The 23,910-nt window shown below is 50.3% G+C and overlaps 1 protein-coding gene across 1 annotated transcript in view; it reads left to right on the top strand.

Moving 5' to 3' along the window:
• PDLIM4 (PDZ and LIM domain 4) overlaps positions 1 to 23,910 on the top strand; it is a 50,754-nt gene that overhangs the window by 23,701 nt on the left and 3,143 nt on the right. The window contains exons 3-6 of the mRNA XM_026858483.1: positions 124 to 208; positions 17,289 to 17,467; positions 19,773 to 19,930; positions 23,876 to 23,900. Of these exons, the coding sequence (XP_026714284.1) occupies positions 124 to 208; positions 17,289 to 17,467; positions 19,773 to 19,930; positions 23,876 to 23,900 (447 nt within the window). The remainder of the gene's footprint in view (positions 1 to 123; positions 209 to 17,288; positions 17,468 to 19,772; positions 19,931 to 23,875; positions 23,901 to 23,910) is intronic.

Raw genomic sequence — 23,910 nt, 5'->3', positions numbered from 1 at the left:
AAAAATTGTTTTTTTTTTTTTTTTTTTTTTTTTTTTTTTGGTTGCTTGGGGTTCTGTTTGGGTTTGTAAATTATTTTTTTTTTAAAGCAATTTAAATTGAGTTTACTGCATTTCCCATTGCAGAGCCGAAGGGAAGACCTGGTCACCCCCTGTTCTGGAAGATGGCAAGGCTCAAGCTTACCGGATCAACATAGAGCCGGAACCGCAGGTACGGCGGCAGCAGCCCTGCACAGGCTGGTCTCCCAACTTGTTTTTCTGGGGAGAGGAGATCCATGTCTGGAATCTGGAAAGCCCTCTGCTCTGCCTGCAGTCCTTCCAGAGGTTAAGGAGATGCTGTGTGGGGTTTTATAACATCGTGCCTGTTAGACTTTTCCGCGTGGGTCTCGCTGTGCTTTCCTTGGGCTGGTAAAGCTCAGGCTCCTGTGGTGAACCAGATCCCTGAACTGATCTGGCTTAAACCCAGCTCTGTAATTGTCCTCCACCCAAGTTAGGCTTTGTTGAATCAGCTTGCCGGTGGCACCGAGGAGGCTGGGCTGTGCCGTTGGGTGGGCAGCACCCAGCACCAGACCCCTCCTCGAGGCCAGTGACCAAGCTCGTGGTCAGCATTATTTTTTCTGGGGCTATTGGAAGCCTTCGTCAGGTGCTGCCCGCTGCCTGCCCTTCCCACAGGCCAGCACACCCAGGGGCTGTTGGCATCTGCCCCCAACGTGCCTCCGTCTCGGCTGCTTCCAAAATCCACCACACCCTCCTAATCCTGTGGTGGTGATTCACTTCACATGGTGGTAGATCTTATATTTCTTTTGTAATAGTCTCTAGTCTCTTTCTTTTTTTTTTTTTTTTTTTTTTTTTTTTTTTCCTGTCTCACTCCTTTCCTTTTCCTTCTCTCTGTTTTGCAGCTTGTCTCTTCCCTCTGTCTTCAGCTCTCTTCCCTCCTGCCAGCACTCTGCCTGCAGCCTGCCCTGCCTTCCCACCCTGGGGGCTCTGAGAGCTGGGGTGAGGGTGTCTCCAGCCGCAGCCTGCTACCAGGAGGTGGATGGAGCTGGATATATCTCCGTCTTTCGTACCCATCTCTTGACTAATAGCTCATTAGCAAGGTCAAAGATGACTCTCATTCTCCTTTGGCTCCTCAAAGGGAAGGGGAACGGTGTCTCGCTTCTCTCTTTCTGCCTCTGAGTTACATGACTGTTGGGTTTGTGGGTGATGCTGTAGAGGTATCTGGGGAATGAGGAGGAGATAAGGAGGAGGGAATGGGGCCAGGGGGAGCTCCTGCTGCTTTGCTCCCCCTCCAGTGGGTGCCGAGCTGATGCACGTGCTGCAGGCTTTCCCAGGGCGCATGAGGTCGTGGATGGCAGGACCAAAACCTGCTGGGACTTCTCAGAGCTGCAGGTTGGCCAACCCCTCCCAGAGCACTGGTGGAGGCACCGGAGCTGCCTGCAAGCTTCAGGAAACAAAAGTACATCAGTTCGGACTGACAAAAAAACCAAAAACAAACCAACCCTGCAATTGCAACAGCAACACAGCAGCACTCTTGTGCTGATGCTGAGCGTTCAGATATTGCTCGTACGGTTCCGGTCTCTGCAGAGGTGGTTTCTGTTATGGGCTGTTTCGCCAGAGTTTTTTTTCTCCAGCCCTTGCACAGTGCCCATGTGAAGATGCTGCTGGCTGAGCTCTGCTGCTCATTCCTAGAGGTGGCTCTTCATGTGTCCCGACAAGGGTCCCAGGGTCCCCCCACGGCCCTTCCTTGGCTCAGTCCAGAAGGAAAAAAGACCTGCAAGGGTGGATGAGGGTGGGATGATGCTCCGAGGAGCAGCGTTGGCCTCGTTTGCCTTTGAGCAGCTGGGAGATGGCACTGACAGCAGAGACGTCACCGAACGACAAGGATGGGGTTGAGATTCTCCAAACCCTGTGAAGAGCAGACCCACACGGTCACACCTATGATTGTTGGCCATTGCAGCCCTGTGACAGATGGGTAGAACTTGCAAATATTCTGCGTCCCTGCCCCAGAGCAGCAGCAGAACGGCAGCACCAGCAAACCCGCCCCGGTATCGCACCCGAGTGACTCAACGGGTCTGCTCGTCTTTGCTGCCCTGACTGACAGAGGAGGGTGATCTGTGTGCTTGGGCTTTGAGTTCTGGCCATGTTTGCTTCATTAATCAATTACAGCAATCTTTTTTTGACAGCTATTTTTTCTTAATAGACTTTGATGTGCCCAAAACCCTATGAATAATGTTAAATAAGGACCAAATGTGCAGCAGTTCCGCTGCCAGATACAACATTTCTGAGGTTTAATGCAGATTGGATTTGAATCTGACTATTAATATATGTTACATATGGATCCTTTTAAAAATTAGACAGTTACATAGAATATAATGAGGGGGTAGAGATGTTTTTTTCCTGAATCCAGACCTGCGCTGATAACATTTAAATCTGTGGAGCACTCAGTGTGTCTGGGGCCGGGCACGGAGAGGGGCGTATGGGCGAGAACACGCAGGTATGGACAGCAGGTTCCTGCTTTTGTTCTCTTTTTCAGTGGCTGCATCTCCACGTTGTCTCACTTGACAGCTTTTCTGGTCTCCCAGAGAGGAGGTGAAGGAGGCACCACTCCTGCTCTTGCGGTGGTTGCACCCTCGATGTGCTGGTTGACTCTTCTCCCTCCCCAGACTGGCTGTACCGCGAGCGTGGTTCGCTCTGCTCAGAACCTGTGCCGGTAGCTGTCCTGACCCCCGTGTGAGGGCAAACTTGCAGGATGACGAGGGGGAGCATCAGCACCCGGGAGTGGGGGTGCTTGCAGCCCCGTCCCGTCCTCCGGGAGCAGAGATCCCGTTTGTGGCTGGAGTCCCCTACGGAGCGGTGCTGCGTGACCCAGGGCTGTCCTGTGCTGCCGTTGTTCAGCGCCTGTAGCAAAAGATTGTGAGAGAGAAAAGACTCACTGTAAAATAACAGCTTGGCTCAAAACACGCAACCTTTAGGTGCACTTCCTCGCATCTGGAAAAAAGCAATCTGCTTTGAAACACAGGGAAAAAAAATTCTGCTGGAATTCTGCTCCCGAGTCGCAAAAATAGGTTTGGGGTTGCCCTTGAAAAGGGTTTTGAGAGTTTGACCCCACGTGGCCTTTCCAGTAATGTGGAGTGCATGTCTTCCCTTCTCCCAGGTTTTACCCTACCAAGTTTTCCATTGTACTGGGCAAAGAGGTCTTGACAGTTTTGACTTGTGGCTACGGTAATTCTTGCTGGAGGCCCTGAAACACGTGAACATAAGCCGAATGCCTAAATCTCTGTGATTTCTAGGAAAGCGTGTCCCCTATAATTACATTTCAGTTTATTTAGGTGCAATCCTTCTCTCGAAGGCAGTGATGCCTGCTTTTTTTTTGTGCTAGAGAACCTGGAAGGTATGGATCAGCTGTTGGGCTCTCCTGTCCTCTCTTTCTACATCTGTTGTGGTTTGTCAGTTGAGTTTTGTGGAAAAATCTCTATTTGGAGACCAAGAATGTAATCAATCCTCCTCGGTAAAACTTTGGTTAATGCCATAACTGCAGGGAACAACTGCCCTCACCGCTGAAGAAGCTGGAAGTGGGGAGAGAGCTGCTTGTTCACAACCAGCCGAAATTTCAGTGAACAGGATGCTTGTGAGTCACCTTGGTGAAATACTACTTTTAAAAAAAGCAGACTTTGGTTATCGGTTAGTTACACAATGCAAGTCTGCCCTCAGCAGCAAGGGTTTGTAGAGGGGGATGCAAATTCGGTGACGTTCAGGCTTGCACCCTAAATAACGAAGGGCTGAGTCTTTGTCAGACCTGGCCGTGGGGGGCACCCAGGGGATGCTGCGGGGTGACTCGGTGCTCTCCAGACGGTCGTGTGACGTCGGGGTCACCATCGTGCAGACGTGACATCACTGCTGACGTCCTAGGATCTCTAGACTCGCTTTGCCACCGACTGTTCACCCGGTGTTGGCATCGCCGAGGGCTCCGTCCCGCCCTTCCCTGGCAGACAGGGAGAGCAGGAGCACTGATCTATCAGTTTCTGGAAATCCCACTGTCTTCAGCTTCTTGTAGCATGAGCTTGCTAGTCAAAATACTGCCATGTGGTGCTAATAAAAGGAGAGGATGTTTGTTTTCTTGACCGTTCCCATACTGCCAGAATTGGCAGCTTTCTGGCCCGGGGGACTGGAAATGTGGGCTTCGGGCCTTGGGGCAGAGCTCCATCAGTGCTAATTGAGAGTAGATCAGGTGTCTGGGTGTGAGAATAATTTCAGCAGAAATTAAATTGGCAGTGTTTAGCCGGAGCTGGAATAGGGCGAGTCCTCCCAAACCTGGACGCTTGGCTAAAATAAGCTCCGTGGGGTGAAAAGGCTGGGTTGAAAGGCTGGGTTTCCTCCGGTGTCCGGAGAGGGAGAGGCACTTCCTCAGCCCCATTCCCACAGGAATGGCATCCCAGTGCCACCCAGCTGGCGGAGCAGCACCCGTGTCCTCCTCGGGTGGAGGGATGGGGCGGTGGGGCGGTGCTCCCGTCCCCCTTGGCTGGGTCGTCTCGTGCTGTGCCCCGTGAGCAGCAGCTTTCCGAGCCCAACCGTGCGGCTGAGGGCTGAGCTCTGAGCTGTGGGGAAGAGCTGGTCCTTCCGTAGTGTCCAGGGAGTTGTACGGGAAGGATGAGAAGGCTGTTTCTTCTCTTCACTTTTTTTTTTTTTTTTTTTTATTTTTTTTTAATACAATGTGTTATTTTGCGCTCCACACCGAATTCTCAGTCCGTAGAGGTTCACGTTAATTTGCTGTGACTAAATCAGGCGTGAAGCTTGCCATGTGAAAACACCAGCCAGGATGGGGTAAAGAGGAGGAACTGGGGCAAACTTACATCTTCCATAGCTGTTCAAACAGCCTGAACCAGGCAGTGCGAGAAACCCAACGCTACGTGCAAGCCAGGCCAACACCCGACACAAAAGTACCCGATTCCCTTCGTTAAAAGTTCCGTTGTCAGGTGGGCTCTGGTCTGTGTGGCTGCAGGGCTGGAACACGCTGAAGAGGTGATGCTGGCTGGCAGGACACGGGTGACCCTGCTTTTTGGTGCCTGGCTTCTCCCTTCACGCGGCCTCTGCATCATCACCCCCATGAGCTTTGCATGCCTGCCCCCACCTCAGAAATAGCCACCTCTTAATAGTATCAGTCTGTTATTCTGCTGCTCACGCTCGCTCCTAATTAAAAAAAACTTCAGGTGTGAGTCTGAGCCTCTGGCGTCCCAGCTCTGGGCACAGCAGTGGTGTCCCACAGTGGAGCAGGGAGGGAGGGTTGTTGCTAACTAGTGCCTTAGCTCTTTTTAGCAGCTTTAAAATTGTCTTAAATATTCTCATATTTATTTTTTGGTCTCAGTAGATTATTGTTACTGGTTTTAATTAAGGATGAATGGCTCTTCATTTGATTAATTGGTGCTGAGTATTGCTTAAAGTTCTCAGTGGGTTGGTGTTGTGCAGGAAATTTCCATATATATATTTGCAAAAGCAAATTTGTGAATCAGGGGGTTAAATCCTCCTTGCTGGAGAGGTGGAATTTCCTTTCTCAAGGTGATCGACCTTCCTTCCTCCCTGGCGATGAGCCGTGGCTGCTCCTGGGAAAGCTCTTGCCAGGACCCCCGGCCCTCGCACGGGCATCGGCTGGTGCTTCGGGGCAGGAGGAGGGGGAAAATGTCTGCCCTGTACTTTTGGGAAAACAAAGGATGAGATAATGCCCTGGCACGAGAGCGCGTTCCCGTCGCGTGGGAACTCCCAGCGTGTTGGTTGAGGACTGATTTAATAGCAGAAACATGCTGAATCCTGACGGCCGCTGCAAGCGGTGTCCGCCTTGAACTGCGGGCACTCGGGCAGCGTTCCACGCTCAGGTATCGGGGGTTTATACCCCACCAAAACCTGCTGATCTAATTTACTGGGCGAAGAGGTTACACACAAGTTGGTGTGCACTTGTGTTCGTGTTTTTTCCCTGTGATACCGTATTAAATCATCCGAAAGCAAAGGAATTCTCGCAGACCACTGTAACACGTCGAACTGGTGTGGCTGTAACCTTTTATGTGATGTCCTCTACGTACCTCTTCTGTAAATCACCATCTTTAAATGGGCTTCAATAATCCCGGTATATGAAAGAGTTAAAAACTTAGGGTAAAGGGAAAAAATTTTGAATGGAAACTTCAAAATGGTGTTTTCTTCTATCCAGGTAGTTTGTTCTCATCGAAGGTAAACAGGAGCTATACTGACATAGTACCAGTGTGGGATGATTTAGGACAAAACAGAAAATGCCGTTGGCTAAAGCGTTAACGGAGGTATATACCGTGTTATTTTACTTGATAACATCAGTTTCAGTGCTGACTCTGTTAATGCAGGGAAGGAAACTGCCTGCTTGTGTACGCAGAAATACCGAGTGTTTGTGTGGGAGCACACATGGACTGCACAGCGTTCCTGTCCGTACCCATCGGGGAAAAAGAACTTCTCCCGTTTAATTTTTCCTTATTGCTCACTTAAAATGAATGAATTGCTCTTTGCAGTCACTTGTGTGACCTGCTGGGGTGAGAGCGTGCAGGGAGAGCTGTCCCCGAGTGGCTGGGTGCGGGGAGAGGGATGCTGGGGGGTTGGGGAGGGATGCTGGGTGTGGGGGGATGCTCGCTGTGATCCCCCCAACTCCTTGCAGCCAGCCAAGGGGCACAGGGCGTGCGGAGAGCCAGGGTTGGCCGGGCAGCAGCAGCTGCCGCCCATCCCCGGGAGGAGGGTTGGGGTGTCCCATGGGCACTGGAGGGCTTGTTTGTTAGCAGGAAAGCCTGGGACGTGTGTTTGACTCGAGCTGAGTTTATCTTTTTATTAATGAGTAAAAGCAAAAAGTTGAGGCATTCCAAAATGGGGGGAAAAAAAAAAAAAGACCCAAACCAAACTTACTGCTTTTGTTGTGTTCTTGTGTACCTTACCCTGGCTTTTACAGAAAGAGATGTTTGGATAAGCCTCGCTGATGAAGTAGGCATCTTTTAAGCGTGTAATATTTCTGTAATCTGAAGCTTAGCTTCTTGCCAGTAATGCTTTTTTTTTTTTTTTTTTTTTTTTTTTTTTTTTTGTGGAAAGAAAATCAGAAAGTATGATATGATGACACCTGAAAATGCAACAGCTCCTGACTGGGAGTAGAGGAGAGAGACAGTAACCTGAAAAGGATGAAATCAGGACATTGCTGTTGGTGTTAAGCTCACTGAGTTTGTTCTTTAGGCCAAACCCCAGATGGTGAGAGGAGTGATTTCAGAACAGCAGCACCTTCCCTACGAGTGGGAGGAGCAGGCGGGAGGCCGGGGGGAACACCTGTTGGGGCGGTTTGGGGGTTTTTCCCCTCTGTAGTGGACGCTACTTTCTGTCGGTGGGGAGGTTGATCCGACGCGCACAGCAGGCGGGGCGGCCCGAGGCAGAGCACTGGCAGGAGCATCAGCCCGATGCCCGCGCTGAGCAGGGCTCTCCTGCGCCCTGCCTGCCTGCCCCTGGGCTGGGAAGGCGACCCCGGACGCTGGGAGCAGATTAAAACTCCTGCTGAGGGTTTTCAGACTGTCGTTGAGCTTAGCTGTGGCCAGGTCGTCACCTGGCAGGAGGGCACCGCTGCTGCGCGAGAGAGGAGGAAACTTCGAGGCTCTTTTGCCTTTGTTATCCAGGGTTATTGCGTTGCAAAAGTACTTGGAGGTTTCACTGATGTTTCTTGTCTATCGATGGTCATTAGGTTTTCCTGTAAGGATGAAAGTTAACGACTTTTATAGCATACAGAGAAATTCTTGTAGCACGTTTCTTCACCTACTCTAAATTCTTCTAAAATGACTTATGAATATTAGTTCTGTTCACACGTGCAACCCAGCGAGTCTTAGGGCTGCGAGAGCTGGCGATGCTCACGCCTAGCCTGAGCCTTAACACACGTTGAGCAGCGCAGTAGTTACTCCCGTGCCCAAATGTGTTTACGTTGGCTGTGCAGAAGGGCTTCGTCCGCAGAGCTTTGCCCGAAGGTGTTTTGAAAATGCGGCCGCTATATCCTGTGCCCTCCGGTTCAGCAGAGCCGATGATCCCCGGGTATCTTGCTTTTTTTTATGGCAGCGTTAATAAAACTGATGCGTTTTTACAAAGCCCTCCTCTGTCTGCTTATTAAACGCCCCCTTGCACCCGTGATATTAAAAGCATGCCCTCTGGGCTGGAGCAGGCGAGATAAATGGAAACACATTTTAATCATTCTTGCTGGTCTTGGGTAGCTTTTTTTTTTTTTTTTTTTTTTTTTTTGCTGTGGATTTTTAAGAGAGCCCTGGGGAGGCAGGTAGCTTAAGGGATAAAGTCGTGGCGTTGCAGCTCAAGCCCCTCTTTGAGCTCTTTAAGTCGCACAAGGGCTGTGGCTTCTCCTGGGGGGTGAAGCGGTTTGCTGGAGCTGCTGGGAGCCGGTAGCCATCAGACGCTCGCCGGGGGCCATCAGCGTGACTGCACCACGGTGGAAGAGTGTTTGCTCCTTAAGAAGGGTCTGTGAAGGTTGATTGTCTCTCGTTGTGCGAGATTGTCCCTGGGTTAGATGTCTGCTGTCCTTGTGCTGCACGGTACAGAGCATGTGCAAATACAGAGCTGAAATATTTTCCTAGCTGATCCTAAAAACACTTTTTTTTTTCTTTTTTTAATAATATCTCATTTTACATCACAGAACTACTTCTCATGAGAGCGCTCCTTCGGGAAAGAGGTGGACATCTTCCTCTTGGATGTTAAGAAATTCCCAGCCATCGTTGGTTTAGAAACTTCCCCGTCATGCAGATACGTTTCGGACATCTCTTGTCAGGGCTGCTCCAACGCTGTCCAAAGCGACGCGTTATTTAAAGCCAGTAGGAAATGTTTAGCTTTTACCTCTCCAGTGCCGTCACTCTTGACCCAGCGTGCTCGGCGGGGTGAGCTGCAGCCTGACGCTGGCCCTGGCAGCTCTGCGGTGCCCACAGTGAGGGTGGTGGTTGCTTTTGGTCAAGCCCCAGCTCCCGGAGTCATGTGTTTATGGGATTATTCCTGAAAAACAAAGCCAGGCTGCAGTATTTAAAAATATGTGTGTAACACCTGTGGAAAATATGTGTTATACCTGTGGAAATGGGGTTTTGTGGTTGGAAATTCACACTGACGGGAGGTGGTGGGGCTGACCTCAGCCTGCTCCCTGCCATAGAGCAATTAAATAAAAAGCAATGGAGACTTTCATAGAATGCTTTTGCTGTAGCTTGCAGGGGTTTCAGCAAAAATAGCAGTGTGTAATACAGAAATGAGCCTGGCTGATGGGTCTGAGACCACAAAGCCAAGCAAACCGTAGCACTGCACGCAGGGGCTGCCCCTCTGCCCACTGGGACACGACCCACAGGTGTTTTTCAGCACGTCCAAGACCCAGCACGAGGCTGTGGGGCTTGTTTTGAGCCCCGGTCCTGAGCTCTCGGCTGCTGTGCGCTCCCAGCCGTGCCTTCTCAGGGTACAGACCGTCCCGAGGACGCGGGCGGGCTGGGGCTCAGCCAGCCTCCAGCTTGAGTCATGTTTCACGTGAACGTTGTCTGGGGCCTTTTAACTAAAAGACCATCTGATTTTAAGGGTTTGGTCTCTTACTTAGAGAGATCTGAAAAACGAATTTGGTGTTTAGCTGATGCCTGTGAAAGGAGCGTAGTAAGAAGGACGTGATGGATAAAGCTTTTCTTCAGACCGTGGTATACGCTGAAATAGGAACTTGGCAGGCTATTTGAAATCCATCTCGTAAAATAACCCTCACGCTCCGTTCATCCAGCTTCAGCAAACTACACCCGATCTTTTTACTTATCTGTTAATCTTCTGAGCTAAGTAGTAGGATTGTATTTACTGGAGCTTTTTTAAGGGTAGATGGAAGCCTGCTTAATCTGGAAAATGACCATCTCAGTAGGGCATCTGTACTGTGCTCACAGGGAAATGTGTGTTAAAATGTGTGTAGCTTTCAAACGTGATCCTTTTCCCTCAGCTTTGGGGGCAGCCTCTGACATAAGGGTTCGCCATGGGACTTCTCTCGAGGCAGCAAGCTGGAGAACTGATCCCACCCCGGCGTAAATCTGTTATTTGCATTTAGATGAAACCAGTGCCGTCCGTCCCATGCCCCTCCTCTGTGGGGTAATAATAAGATTTCCATTTCTAGGACTTTTGTACTAGTTTATCAGAGACAAAGCTCTGTCTTTGAAAAGCTGGGGGCAGGGAGAGGAAGGGGTCGTTGTATTGCAGTTGTCTTCTGTGCAGAGGTTGAATTTCAGCCTTGAGGGTGTGGGATATATATGGGATATATATGCTAGGATATATCTTCAGGCTTAATTGCTTGTCACATTTGCATGAAAGGGGATTTGCAGCAATGAAGGCAGTAGAATTTCGCCCACAAAAAGCCCTCTGCCAGAAGAGGTCAGAGTCAGGTCACTGACGTCCCACTGAACCCCTTGGGTCAGAAGAAGAGGCAGCCACAGGCTGAAATTGCAGCTTTGCTTCAAAAAAAATCCTTGCCCGTATCCCATCCTTTCCTCTTGCTGCCAGGTCTGAGCGAGTCCCGTTTTGCCCTGGGCAGCCAGCAGCGCCCACTGGAGAAGCCAGGGAGCCCCTCACCGTGCTGTCTGGGCGCCTTGGACAGCAGGCACAGTGGGGACGTGGTGGGTTTGCTCTGAGTGACTTTCCTCCGGGTGTAGCTACTGCGGCAGATGCTCTGGTGGTCTCCTAATACTAATAGCGGTGTACAAACGTTAGCCCAGCTCTGCAGAAGGTACTCTTGCCCTCTTCTCTTCCATGGTAGGCAGCGAGAGACCGATGCCGGGGACACGTCTTTGAGCCACATATTGCAGAGGCAGCTGGAGAAACGCTGGCGGGGTCTCTGCAGAGCACAGCTGGGCTCCGTTACCCGCGCTCGGAGCGAGGGAGGGAGAAGTCAAACGCTGGTGAGGAGCTGGAACGCTCGGTGTGTCCTGCTGCTGCTTCAGGGTGGACACAAGCGACCAAGGGTGGCCACAAGAGGTACCTCGTCCAGGCAACCCCACGGCCAAGGGATGCTTTGACCTCCTGGTGCACAATAGCCACGCTCGTGTCTCTAATTCAGCATTTTGGCAGCAAATGAATAGCTGACACTGAGCGATCGTGTTCTGGTTTTAGGAGGAGTGGGTCTGAAGTACATCAAACTGAAAACTGCTTTCGGCTGAGCCAAGCTGTTAATGACCTTCAGCTCTGCTTAAGTCTGGTGCAGCACGTGTTTATAACGGAGAGCAGAGCTGGCTCCCCCGGGCTTAGGAAAATAAACGTCTTGCCGGCGATCCCCGCAGCGGCCGGGCGCCCGAGCCGGTGGGAACTGGAGCCGCTGCTGGTCCTGTCCCCGCAGATCTTCTCCCACCACTGCAGAACTGGGCTCCAGGATGGATTTGGGGCTCGGAGGTGTAATTTCAGAGGTGTGCTTGGCTCTGCAAGTTTGGGTTTGCTCCTAAGGAGGGTTTCTCAGATATGCCAAAGCAACCATTGCTCAAAGCCCTCCCAAACCAGCCACCAGGTGTAGGTGCTTGCTTGGAGGTTGTAGGAGCCAGCGTTGGCCTCTCACATTAGCAGTCCTCAGTTTTAATCTCTGTCTGATAGTCTGGAAAACAGGATGAATTATTTTGTTTGTACTTCTGGCCTTTTAAGGGTCTAATTGAAAACACTGTGAAGCAAACGAACTTTAAATGCTTTGGATCAGAACATGAAGTCTGATGTTCTCTAGAGCTGGATCTAAAACCTGCAGTCTCTAGAGCTAAAGACTTGTAGTTGAAAAGGTTGGAAGGACAAATAGGGAATTCTGCAAAATGACCAAAAAAAAAAAACCCAAAACTTTTTTGTTCGAGTTCTCCTCGGTGAAACTTCGCAGACCAGCTCTTAGGAAGGGTTTGTAAACCCTCTTCATTTAAGAGAGGCCATAAAAAGCAGGAAGAAAAGCCAGCAGAGAAAAAAGAAAAAGCTTTTTTTTTTTTTTTTCTTAAGAATAAGAAAAGTTGAGGCATCAAAGTGGTCAAACTTTAGGAAGGTGAGGTTGGATGTATTTTACCAAACTGTATCAGGACACAAATGTGAGTTCCCAAAACTCTTAAGGAATCACGTCTCGTATCTGATGTGCTCTGAGCGCGAAGGGCAGTTAACTCCTGCAGCTCTGCCACACGCAGCCCTGAAGAGCACGGCTGAGGTTGGCCGGTACCGCCAGCGGCCGAGGCGATGAGCACGGCGGACTTCTGCTTGCCAAGACGTGGGCTTAGGTTTAAACCTGAGTTAAACTCTTCCCAGCTTTGCATCCCAACGTTATTCCTGTTAGACAGCTGAAGCTGCGTGCTCACCTCGATGCCTTTTAAAAATCTGGAGAGATTTATGCTTTCTGCTGACTCTACAAAAGGTGGTTTCAAGATATGATAAACTCTCTACAGAAGGGTTGGGGACAGAGACTTTCAAACCTCTCGAAAAATCCTGGTTGGCCACATGTTTTCCTGCTTAGGGGAAAACTTATTTCATCGGTGATGAGCTTGGTAGGATTATTGAATTTTTGAGTTTTCTGCCCTATTATAGGTTGACTAAAAACCCCGAGGGACAAAAGCGTCTCAGTCCAGCTGCTCCAGGGGCACAACTGCAAGGAGCAGGCAAAGCCTGTCTTAGGATTTGTGACCCGGAGCATGCTTTAGCCCTGCGTGGTGAAACCACAGAGTATTCCTGTTGAAACCTTCAACTTGCTGCTTTTAACGTCCCTTATATGTTTCCTGAAATTGGAAACGATACGTCCTGGGAAAAGCATTTAATCTTCCTTACTTTGCTGGCTGTGCTCGTTGCTCCGCTGGCTGTGTCTGGGCATCGGGCTGCAGCTAAACGAAATACCTTCAGCTGATACAGGGGACAAACAGTTTGCTAATAGGTGGGCATGGAACAGAGGGACTTGCTAGAAATGGAATTAAGTGCTTGTAGAAGCAGGAAGGAAAAAAAAAAAAAGCTTTCCGTATTTCTGGCTCTTTGAGGAATTCTCAGGATTAAATTCTTCATTCAGCGACTTTCCCTTAAATATAAAAGGAAATCCCGTGTCTTAAGAACACTGCGTTTCTTCCAGCACAGAATTCCCCTTTGGAGGGGCTGCTGGGATGGGTGCCGTGCCGGAGCGGGCTGCCCCTCGGGCTGCCCCTTGCAGAAGCACCCACTGGGTGCAAGAGCCACCAGCTCCTGAGCAGCTCAGCTGAGCCCCTTTTCTCCTTTTTTCTTTCTTTTTTTTTTTTTTTTTTTTTTTTAGAACAATTTACCTGTCGTTGGTGTGGTCAGGATGGTTTTTATTTCATGCTTTATTTTCTACGGGTCTTGAGAGATTTTGTTTGGTTTTCAGTGTAATAGTATGTTTTTACAATAATAAAAGTGGCGTCTCATATTAGTAGAGTCTCATTCTAAGCACCAGCCTTAACTCCCAGCATACCTACGTGAGCAGAAACTTTTTGTGTGGCCGGTGCAGAGGCGGGCGGGCGTGCTCAGCGTGAGCCCGAGGCTGCAGGGTCACTGCCCGCTAACGCTCCCTTATCCAAGAGCTGTTGCAGGTTTTCATTAAGGAAATGGAAGACCTGTTCCTGTTTCCAGCAAAGATTCAGACCTGATATATCAGTCCTGTTTGGGGTAGAACAGCCTCTTTCTTTTCCAGATTTCCTCATCCGTGTATCGTTAACTCTTTTCCCTTATGAGATTTGCAGACACATTTCTAACCATGTTTCAGCTGATTAGTGGTATGGGCTGTTTGCCTCAGGAAATCATTCCTTTTGTGCTCTCGGTGCTGCGTTGTGGGGTAGGGACAAGAGCAAGGCATCCAAAAACAAGTTAAATCTCTCCTTTCCCCTCTCTTAATAAATGGTGGCACCTGAGGATGTGCTTGAGACTCTGCAGGGAGCTACAGCTCCGTGTAAGTAAAATTGACGGTATCTGGCTGTTGGTGCCGGAGGGTCAGTGGGAGGAGATGCAGTAGCATCCTCTGGTGGGAAGGGGCAGCCTGGGGGGCTCCAGCAAGGTGGGGACCAGAGGTTGGTCTTGGCCGGGCACGGGCCGGAGGCGCTCGCTGCACGTCGTGCTGCATCGGTACCGCAGCCACACACAAAACCACCCCAAAACCCACCAGCTCCCTGGGACTGGGACTTCAAACAGCTCCTTTCCCGCTCTGCCTCGCGTTTATCGGGTGTGGGACGGCGTTGTGAATGCTGTTTGTCAGCAGTGGGGCTCCGGGAGCTCCAAATGCTGCATGTCAGGAGGTTGGTTACGGTTCATAATTGATGGCCCTTGAAGGCGAGCGTGAGAAAACATATTGTGAGTTTCTGTTTCGTGGGCTGAAAGAGTTCTCCTCGGTGAAACTTCACAGGCCAGCTCTTAGGAAGGGTTTGTAAACCCTCTTCATTTAAGAGGGGCCATAAAAAGCAGGAAGAAAAGCCAGCAGAGAAGAAAAAAAAAGCAAATGAGATCCCAAAGGGGGGGGGGGAATTTTTTCCAATCTTGAATTTGAGAACTGGAAAGAAATCCATCTGGTTCTAGGTTTCCGAGAACGAGCGCATGGGTGTTTTGCACAATGTGAAGCCTTGCAGAGGTCTCACAGCCTTTGAGGTGAGAAAAAGGAGACCGAGCTCTGTCTCGGGAGCAGCTGTTTGTTCCCAAAAGAGGCAAATTGTGTGGCAGGGAAATGGAGAGCAATGAGGAGGGCAAAGACTGGTGTGATCTCAGAGGGACAAACACTTTCCGTGGGCTTCCCGCGAAGCCGTTAGCTGTCCCTGACACAAAGCTCAGCCTACCAAAGCCTGCAAAGATCTTGGTAAAAAAGGCTGAGGGACATCCATTGCTTTATCTCCGTGGTCTGGGAGGTGTTAGGGCAGCGGGAGCGCTCCGGTGTCCTCAGGAGGAGCCTGTTGATCCCTATGGATGCTGCTGGGTCACGTGTGGCTTTATAACACGGCTGAGCTGCCACCACCACGAGCATCCTCCTCCTGCAGGGGCAAATGGGTGGCAACCAGTGACACGGAGCAGCTCGGCAGCACAGGGCGGGCTCTGAAACGCCCCGTTTCCATCGCCGGCCCTTCATGCCTTTTGGACAGTGCCCAAGCACTAAGTTTTAGCTTTATAGCAACATTTGCTCTCGACATACAAATTGCTGAGCTTAACAGGGATGAACGGGCAACGCTTTACAAGCTACCTCGGATTAAAGCAAGTCCATGGAGATGATGCTCCCGGCCCTTCGATGGAGGAGGTTTTCGTTCCAGAAAACGGCCAGCGCCGTGCTCCCCGGCGGAGGGTCTGGGTGTCCCTGGGGGGAGGAGGAGCCCGTGGGGCCAGAGGAGAGCCGAGGATCCTGCCCTCTCCTCGGCAGAGCTCCAGCCGCCGCTTCCCTCGGAGCGAGTGTGCATCTGGGCCCCGGTGCACAGATAATTATCCATAATGGCTTTTTAAAAGCATAACTCTGTAGCTTGCAATGCCCTGCCAGCCACCATGGGCTGCTGCTTTTTTTCCCCGAAATGTTTATGATCCTTCTTTTCCCCTCTGTGTCACAGTTGGAAGTGTTTTCTTTATTTCCCTTGAAATAATAATGTAAATCTGGGAATTGGAAATCCATAGCCTGGTTGTACTTTTTTTTTTTTTTTTTTTTTTTTTTTTTTTTTTTTTTAAGAGTATAAATTGAGGGAACAGTTAAAATTATATTATTCCTGGCAGCAAAATTCCTTTTTTAATAGATAATTTGGAGTTATTACGTTGGAAGCAGCTTTCCCCACGTGTGTGCGCATGCACAGTGTGGAAGGAGCAGAGCCGAGAGGGCTCAGGGCGGCTGCCGAGGCTTTGGAGGCGGTGGAAGCGCCGGGAGCCTGCTGGAGTCTGCAGTTTTTCAGCTGGTGGCAGAAAAAAAAAAACCAAAAACAACTCCAAGGCACCATTTTGCAGTTCTTAATTAAGCCCGGTTTTTCTCAATGGGAGTTTTGCCTTAGGAAAAACTGAAGTATTGGACTTTTTCTACCAGGATCTGTTTTATATTTCTCTTAGCTGCTCGTTTTTACAAGGCTTGGGAGCACCAGTATTTTCTGCTATGCACCAGTGATAGACATTTGTTTCCAATTAGTATTTATTGGATTATTTTAGTCAGAAGTAAGCTTTGTATTAGAGCCCTGCAATATGTACTTTGTTATTTGTTCACAGGACGGTGTTTTCTTTTTCTGCTTGGTTTTGCATCAGCTCCAGTCTACTGAAAACCTGGTGCAAGGCAGCATCGCTGGGGATCTGCCCTGAAACAAATTAAACCTAATTAAACAGATTACAGCCTCTTATACCAGCATCTATTCCCTCCATCAGTGCGGGCGTGTTTCTGGGAACAGCAGCAGCCCGGGTGTCCTCAGGCTGTGTCCAGCTTTCTGCTGCTTTTCCCCATAGCTGGAATTGGTCCCTCTCTGGGGCTGGTTGTCCCCTAGGCTGAGCTTTAGCGGGTAAAGCCTGGCTCAGGTGGCTCGTGGCAAGATTAGCAACAGGTACTGTTGGATTTATGGGTGTGCGCGGGGCTGGCTAACAAAGCTTTGGAAAAACACACAGGCAATGTTTTATGTAGGTAAAATAATACGGAAAACTTGTGTTTTAATGGCATCTGAGTTCCTGACTTGAGGTCATATGACAAAAGAATTTCCGTAGTTTGCCTTGGGAATTGAATGAAAATACGAAGACTAAGCTAAACCCTTGACCCACGCGTTTCTTACGCTGTAAATGATCTTATTTTGGGAGAAAACCTCCCGAAACAAACACGGATGTTTGGGGGACAAGGGTAGCTGCAAGTAAGTGAAAATAGCAGGATTGGCCCCGTGGGTTCAGGTCTTGCCCAGCCCATGCCGGGTAGCTGCACAGCTTGGGTTTTATCCTGTTTTGCTAAGGTAAATCAGGAGTGATTGCCCCGAAGTCAGGAGAGTGATAAGTGCTCTTGGAGTGATGTAACGTGAAATGAGAAGCAGACTTTCTGTTGCGGAAATAACAAATATGCTTTTACAGGAGAGTAAGTGCAGAATACTTGGCAGTGGCTCACCGTGGAGAAACAGGCAAGTTCATTTGGTCGGAGACCAAGGAAAGCTGCATAGATTCAGCAAGATTTAACTGCAGGTCAAGCCTGAGTTTTTCTTTTCCTGCTGCATATCTCCGTTTTCCACAGCACGTATAAAATATTATTACTGCAAACCGCACGTCCCAACGCAGCCTCTCTGTGTGTATCACGCTAAGAACAATAAATCTCATCTTTTTCTGCTTTTTTTCTTCTCTTCCAGGACAACGGGCCTGCCCAAAGCAGGAGGCCGATGACCCCCGGGACTGGTGGCAGCCCCATGGAGAACAAGCAGATGCTGAACGTGCAGCATCACCACCCAACCCGGCTCTACGCCAACAGTGGCTCCGAGTCGGCTCTGCCGGGCCAGCTGAGCGGGCTCCACATCACTCCTGCCCAGAGGTAGGGGGAGAGCACAGCCTACGCAAACTCGGTTTCAGGGGTGTGTGTTGAGGCTGTGGTGCTCCCGGAGATGCTGGGTTCAGCTCCTGATCTGTTAGCTGAGTCTAGGTGGGAGACAAAAAAAAAAAAACCCAAACCAACAGAACCAAAATAAAAGGGGGTTTGGAGGTGCAAAGTTCTGAACAAAATGGCCACGTGTGTGTACGTAGCAACTGCTACACTGAATTTAAGCTTGTGATGCTGAAGCGACGTTCAACTGTTTACCTCGGAGATGGGTAAAGGCGCTGGTTTTCCAGATCTCCATAAGATCCTTCTATTGCTGGTGGGGTGAGCGGCATCAGATCCAGTTCCCCCGGCTGGGATTAATACCAGGGCGTCTCACAGGGGTTAGCATCATGGTTTTTCAAAGTATATTTTTCAAGGCAGGGTGGAAGGGGTTTATCCTCCTAGGAGTGGGGATCACACTTCTACACACCCCAGAGCAAACGCTTGGCCTGGGAGCTGGAGGTATCCGCAGAGAAAATTAACCCCTGTAAACTTGGGATGTTTATAAGTGTAAGATCTGCTCGGTGCAGCTGTCCAGGAGGCTGGGAAATAAATAACGCTTGTAGGAAAGAAAAAGCTTTTGTGTAGCCAAGAGCAGTTTGGGTGGATAACTCGGACTTTGAGACAGGCCAGCCTGTGGGCTGTGACGCTTTCACATGGCTCATGCTGCTGCTGATTTATGCTCCTCCAGACTGGCAAAATATTCTGCAAGAAAGTAATGTCTGTATCAAATACAAAGAGCAAAGAGAGTTTGAGCTCGGGAACTCTGTGCCTGCATGAATTCATAGTTCAGTGACGCCGTGAGCTGTGAGCCAGCTTATTCCCCGTGCTGCTCCAGCAACGTTAATGAAGTTGGAAAGAAGAGAACTGCACAAAAAAAAAAAATACAGAGAACAAAATCTGATGTTATCAGTGGGTGAGCCAAAAACCAGGAGATTAGGTTGGGTGTTCGAGTAGAATTGCGTCACAAGTGCGTTCTCTCTGAATTTGGGTTTGATCGGGCTGGACTGGCCAAAACCTGCCCTTTGTCACGGAAAATGTGTGAGTTGGTGCAGAAGAGGGCTGTAGCAGGGCAGGTGGGCACACGGGGAGGGTTCGGGCTGGCTGGGAGTCACAGGACCGGTCCTGTCCCGTGGCAGCAGCACCCCTGCCCCTCGACTCGAGAGGTCTGTCACTCCTGCAAAACAGAGCTGTGGTTTTTCTTTGAAAGTTAATTTTGTCTGGTGCTTTTTTTCCCCCTTTGTTTGTTTGAAAGCGAGTTTTATTTCTTTTTGTTGTTGTGGGTTTGGTTTGTTGTATTTTTAAGTGGGCAGGAATATAATGTTGGTGGAGAAAATGAGTCAGATGACGACTGAAATATGTTGAGCTGTCTGATGGGGTTCAGGGCTTCTTGCTGTTTTATTGGTTTTATAATGACCTTGATGACCTTCTCCTTAAAAAGGAAATGGAGCCCCTTCCCCGAAGCCGGGCTGTGCTTTGGGGCCTCAGCAAAGCACAGCAGCACTTGAATTTGTCTCTGCTCAGCAGGAGACTTAAACACGTGCCCAAAATATTTTTGATCCCGAACAACGCTTTTCACATTTTGATGTCTCAAATGAACTGGAATTAATGGTTTAAGTTAATATTCGCTGCCTGGTGCACCCCAATCACACCGCATGTGCTCAAGGAGCAGCTTTGGGTCTGGGGGCTGAAGGTTGGTGTGTGGTTTTGGGGGGGTATGGGGCTGCTCCCCTGTCCCGGCCCCAGTGCTGAGCAGCCCCTGGGGGTGGTTTTCTCGCTTCAGCTGTGGGCTGTGTCTGTCAGATGGATCTTTTAATGCTCTCACTTACAGAAACACTAACTCAGAGGAGGCGCTTGGGGATGGTGGGGGGATTTGCCATCATGCCTGTGCCTGGCAGCAGCACACCCTCTCCCCAGCGGTACCAGGGGTGGGTGCCTCCCCTGGCCCTACATAATTAATTCACCACTTTTTTTTTCGATAAATTCCGTGTGTGGCAGAGCAATTTACAGTGCTTGTAAGCAGCTGCCCTCTTTCCTCAAGGCAAATGGTAACTGGGCCAACCCTGGCTGCGTTGCTCAATCGGAGCAAGTTTAACTTCCCGGGTCCGGTGGCTGTTCGGGGCCAGGCGTACCTCCAGGCATGGGAACAGAGACCGTGCAATTGAATCGTGGGAATGTGGAGGTTTCCGTACCTCCCTGATGAGCTGACAATTGCTGCTTATGTTTGACTTGAGCCTTTCTTGCTTTTTCTTTAAAACAGCCTCGACCCCTTGAAGTCTCTCCCACGGAACAGAAATGGGATTGATGTGGAGTCAGATGTCTACAAGATGCTCCAGGATTATGAGAAGCCCGTTTCAGAGCCGAAGCAATCTGGATCCTTCCGATACTTGCAGGGCATGTTGGAGGCTGGTGAGAACGGTAAGGAGGTTGGCACCATGGCGTGTCCCAGCGAGTCCCCTACGCGTCTCCACGCCCGGGGAGGAGCCATTGTTTGGTCCCTCTGCACCCACCACTTTGCTGTTGCAGTCTTAGCCTCCTTCTCCTTCACTGGATGAGATCCAGAAGCTGGAGAAGCCTCTAAAGGACTCTAAAAGCTGATGGTGTTTGCAAACTCTTCTCCTCTGTCATTTCACTGCACATCACCTCGGTGCCGAGGCGGCTCAGCTCGACACGGGAGGGTCCGGGCACCCTGGGCGGGGGGAGCGCCCGGGGAGGGGTGCAGGTTTCAGTTCAGGGTTTCAGACTGAGCATCTGGGGGCTCACCAAATTTTGTGGCCGATTTGAGCGTCGTGTGAAAGTTGGGTTTGCAAACAGCTTCTGCGCGGCAGCTGTTTTCCTGAGGCGGTTTATGAGACGTAATGGCCTCAAGCCGTTGTGTGAGGTCACCGGTGGGGAACTGTAGGCCCGTTTAAATAAATGACATTTGCATAAGGACGTGGGATGGTCCTCAGCAACTCAGGGATAGAGATCAGGAGCTCTTGGCTCACTCCTCAGCTCAGTCACGGCTTCCTGCCCGTGTCGGTAATGCGGGAAGGAGCCAGCTCGGAGCATTAAATAATAAGACCCCCAAACGAGACATTTCAGCTTCTTTTTATTTGCCTTTCAACCTTAAGTCCATCGGGGCTTTCATGTTCAAACTTTGAGGCTTCGCTTTACAATTAGGGCAAGACTCTTCATTCTTCTTCCTTCCCAGAGCCTCGTACTCCAATCATGTGAATCCAGGAACTTAGTTTTTATGGGAAAATACCAACTGCTGCAAATCTCATTACGCAGCTGCGAGAGGTAGCGAGTCGAGCTGTTGCACTTCAGTTTCTGTGTATATAAAATGATGGGGAAGGATATTCTTTGACTAGAAGGATATTGCTTCTTGCTTCCCAAGAAGCAGCGTGACCATGGGTAACTTCTGAGCGTCAAGAGTTTCTACCGGTTTTCGTTTTCTCAGTGGTACTTGGGCACGTCCGCAAAGCACAGGGTGGGACTGGCCTTGGCAGTCCTGGGTGTAAATTTTACAGCCCCTTTGAGGCTGGCAGGAAAACTGATGTTAACTACAAGTTCCAGGTGTACCTTCGGGTCCCTCACCAAGAGCAAGCACAAGCAGTTCCCCGGTGAGGTGCCTGCTGCCCCCCCAGGTCTCCTTGTTAGGAGGAAGCAGCTAGGAAGGGACTGGGTTAATCCCAGTTAATAACGCTGCTGCCTTCCTGCCTTCTCCGTGGCAGGGAAAGGGAGAAAAACTGAAGCTTTTCTGGTTTGCTGCTGCCTGCCCTTGCATCCCACGGCCCTGGGGTGGCACAAACCCAGCGCTGCCCTTACGGAGGAAGGGAGAAAGAAAAGGAGGGGGGAAGGGGAAGACAAGGGGGTGCCAGGACAGTCCTGGATGTCTGCTCACACCAGCAGTGTCTCGGCGCAAGCCTGGCGCTGGTGCAGCACGGCGGGTTTGGAGCCTGGGGCTGAGGTGATGCTGAGGGGTACCAGGCAGTGTGGTGGCAGGCTGGAGGCATCACCTCCCGGGGCTCTGCCACCTCCTGGGGCTCTGCCACCCACTCTTTCCCTCTCGGCTGTGCTGTGCAGGCAGAGGGATGTGGGACTGGCTGCAGGCACAGGTCGTTAGGATGCTATCAGTGTTTATTTCACAAGGGATGAGAAATTAAGTGAAAAGCATCTCTCCTGGCATAACGCTCTGTGATGCCTTGGCATGGCTTAAATCCCTGGGAGTGTTGTTTTACAGCTTTCACCCCTGCTCCTTTTTCCTTAAGCCTAAAATTACACATCTTGGCCCCTGAGCCTGCTGTGCATTGTCCTTTTAAAGTCAAGATCTCCTCTCCTGAGGAGCTGCATGTCTCAGACCACGACCTGCTTCATATGGAAGGTGTTTCTACTGGAAGCTGTGTTCTCTCCAGCGTCGCCAGCCCCATCCCACACCCTTAAGGAGCAAAGCTTTGCGCTGAGGATCTGGCAGAGGCTGGAGGAATCACCGCGGTTGCCTCCGTAGGTGCGGGAAGGATGAGCCCTGCGGCCACACGTGGGGACGGTGATGGCTAAAGTTGAGGAGCTAAGGCATCCCGCTGCCTTGCTGAGGATCGTAAATTACAGTGAGGCTGCGGGCTGGTAGATAGAAGGGAATGATCCATCGTTTGGGAAGATGGGAAGCAACCCTCTCTGCAGGGCTTGTTTTGCTGTGAAATCTCGTCTCCCCCCTCCCCGCCGCCTCTAAGCAGCTTATCCAAGCGCTTTGTCTGAGAGACTGTGACAGCTTAACTGTTAAACGCTGGCAGAGGAGCGCGTCTAGTCCAAGCCGCCATATCTCACGCTGAGGGAAGCCAACAGCTCGAGCAGTTGTTTTGGTTTATTCCCAGCAAGGCAGCGGAAGGACTCGACGGGTGAACTTGGCTGGAGCCAGCCAAGCGCTCGGAGGAGCCCTGGGGTGGGGCAGCCCCAGTCTGCTCCTGGGCAGGTGATCTCGGACATATTGAAGCTCTCAGCATCTCCAAACACCGTGTTATACCTTGGGAAAGTGAGGTTTGGTGGGAAATTAGTCCCAAGTTGACTTGGCTAGAACCCTTGGCAGGGTCGGTCTCTGGATCAGAGCTCTGCTGTCCCAGGGTGACCCCGGGGTGTTGGGCCCGGGTGTGCTCCCTCCTCCCCGGCCCAACCAGTGGGTGCTCCCGAGACGTGCCCGAGGGGCAGCGGGAGTCTCTCCATAGAAGGAAGCTCTGCTGAGCAACACACTTCAAAACGTAACGTGTGAACCCACACAGGTCAGTGAGCGACCGCTGGCTGTGACACACCGGTCCTGGGTACTAACAATCCGCTTTAGGAAAGTTCCTGGAGCGTGTGGGGAATCCTCAGAGCAAGATCCATGTGGAAGTTTCCAAAACGGGCGCAGTGTGTACAGGCACCTGGGTCAGAACGTGCCTGGGCCCCTGCTGAGTCCTCCCGGGCAACACGGCGCAGAGGAACCACAGATCAATATGTACCCAAAAGACCAGACAATTGCGAGCCATGAAAAACCACACGGTGAACGCTGGGGGCTTTGAAGTGTCCCAGTGGTTGGCCAGAAGCGTGTCTGTATTGTCCAAAGTACAAGGGCAGATGATGGATGATCTACAGGGGGGTTGGCTGCAACACTGAAAGCTTTGCCGTGATACTGCTCATATGCCCAGAATTTTCATTTCTTCCTTTCCTGTCTTTGGACCTTTAGGAAAGGAGGCTTGGTGCCCCAGAAGAGCTTATCTTCAATCACAGTGTTTTACTTTAGATTATTTGAGATTAAATGAGTGTTCTAAGAAGAAAAGTGCATGTAATTCTATTATTGTTTGTTTTAATTTGCCAGATTCTCCAAAAGGCTTTCATCTCCGTCTCCTTGACTAATAGTGGATCTACCAAGTGCCCTGAAATGTTGGTGTGATACAACCTCTTCTTTCTGGGGCTTTTCTGAGAAATTAATTATCTGTCTTAACTCACTAAACGGTATTTCAGCCAAATTCACCTCTCGCCTCTAGATTCAGGGTGTTTTGCCTTTTGACGGGGTGTATGTACTGAGTTGGTGCTGTCACAGCACAGGGATAGATCATCTGCTGATGCGGCCAAGGGCTTCTGCCACCGGCCGGGCTTCGTTCGGGTGAGCAGAGGGTCAGCGCAGCGTCCTGCCACCATCTGGGAACCTGGATGCTGTGTGATTTTTGAGATAGTTGGTCTCACTGTTGGCTTTTTACTTCCTTACAAGCAAGTTGCAGGTTCTGTTGTGACACGCAGAGACTCATCTGATTTCTTAAGGAAAAAAAAAAAAAAAGATGAAAAACTTAAAAAATAAAAAGCCCCGAAAGGACAAGTTCTCAATCTGTGTCTGTTTAAAATTCTTGGCAGGTGAAAAGCTCGACAAACTGAGCCTGTCTCTTATA

Source organism: Athene cunicularia (assembly GCF_003259725.1).
Source record: "Athene cunicularia isolate RWA chromosome 13 unlocalized genomic scaffold, athCun1 chr13_part1, whole genome shotgun sequence".
In the NCBI taxonomy this organism is placed as follows: domain Eukaryota; kingdom Metazoa; phylum Chordata; class Aves; order Strigiformes; family Strigidae; genus Athene; species Athene cunicularia.
Note: the sequence above shows the minus strand (reverse complement) of the source record. Positions and strands in the feature narration are given on the sequence as shown.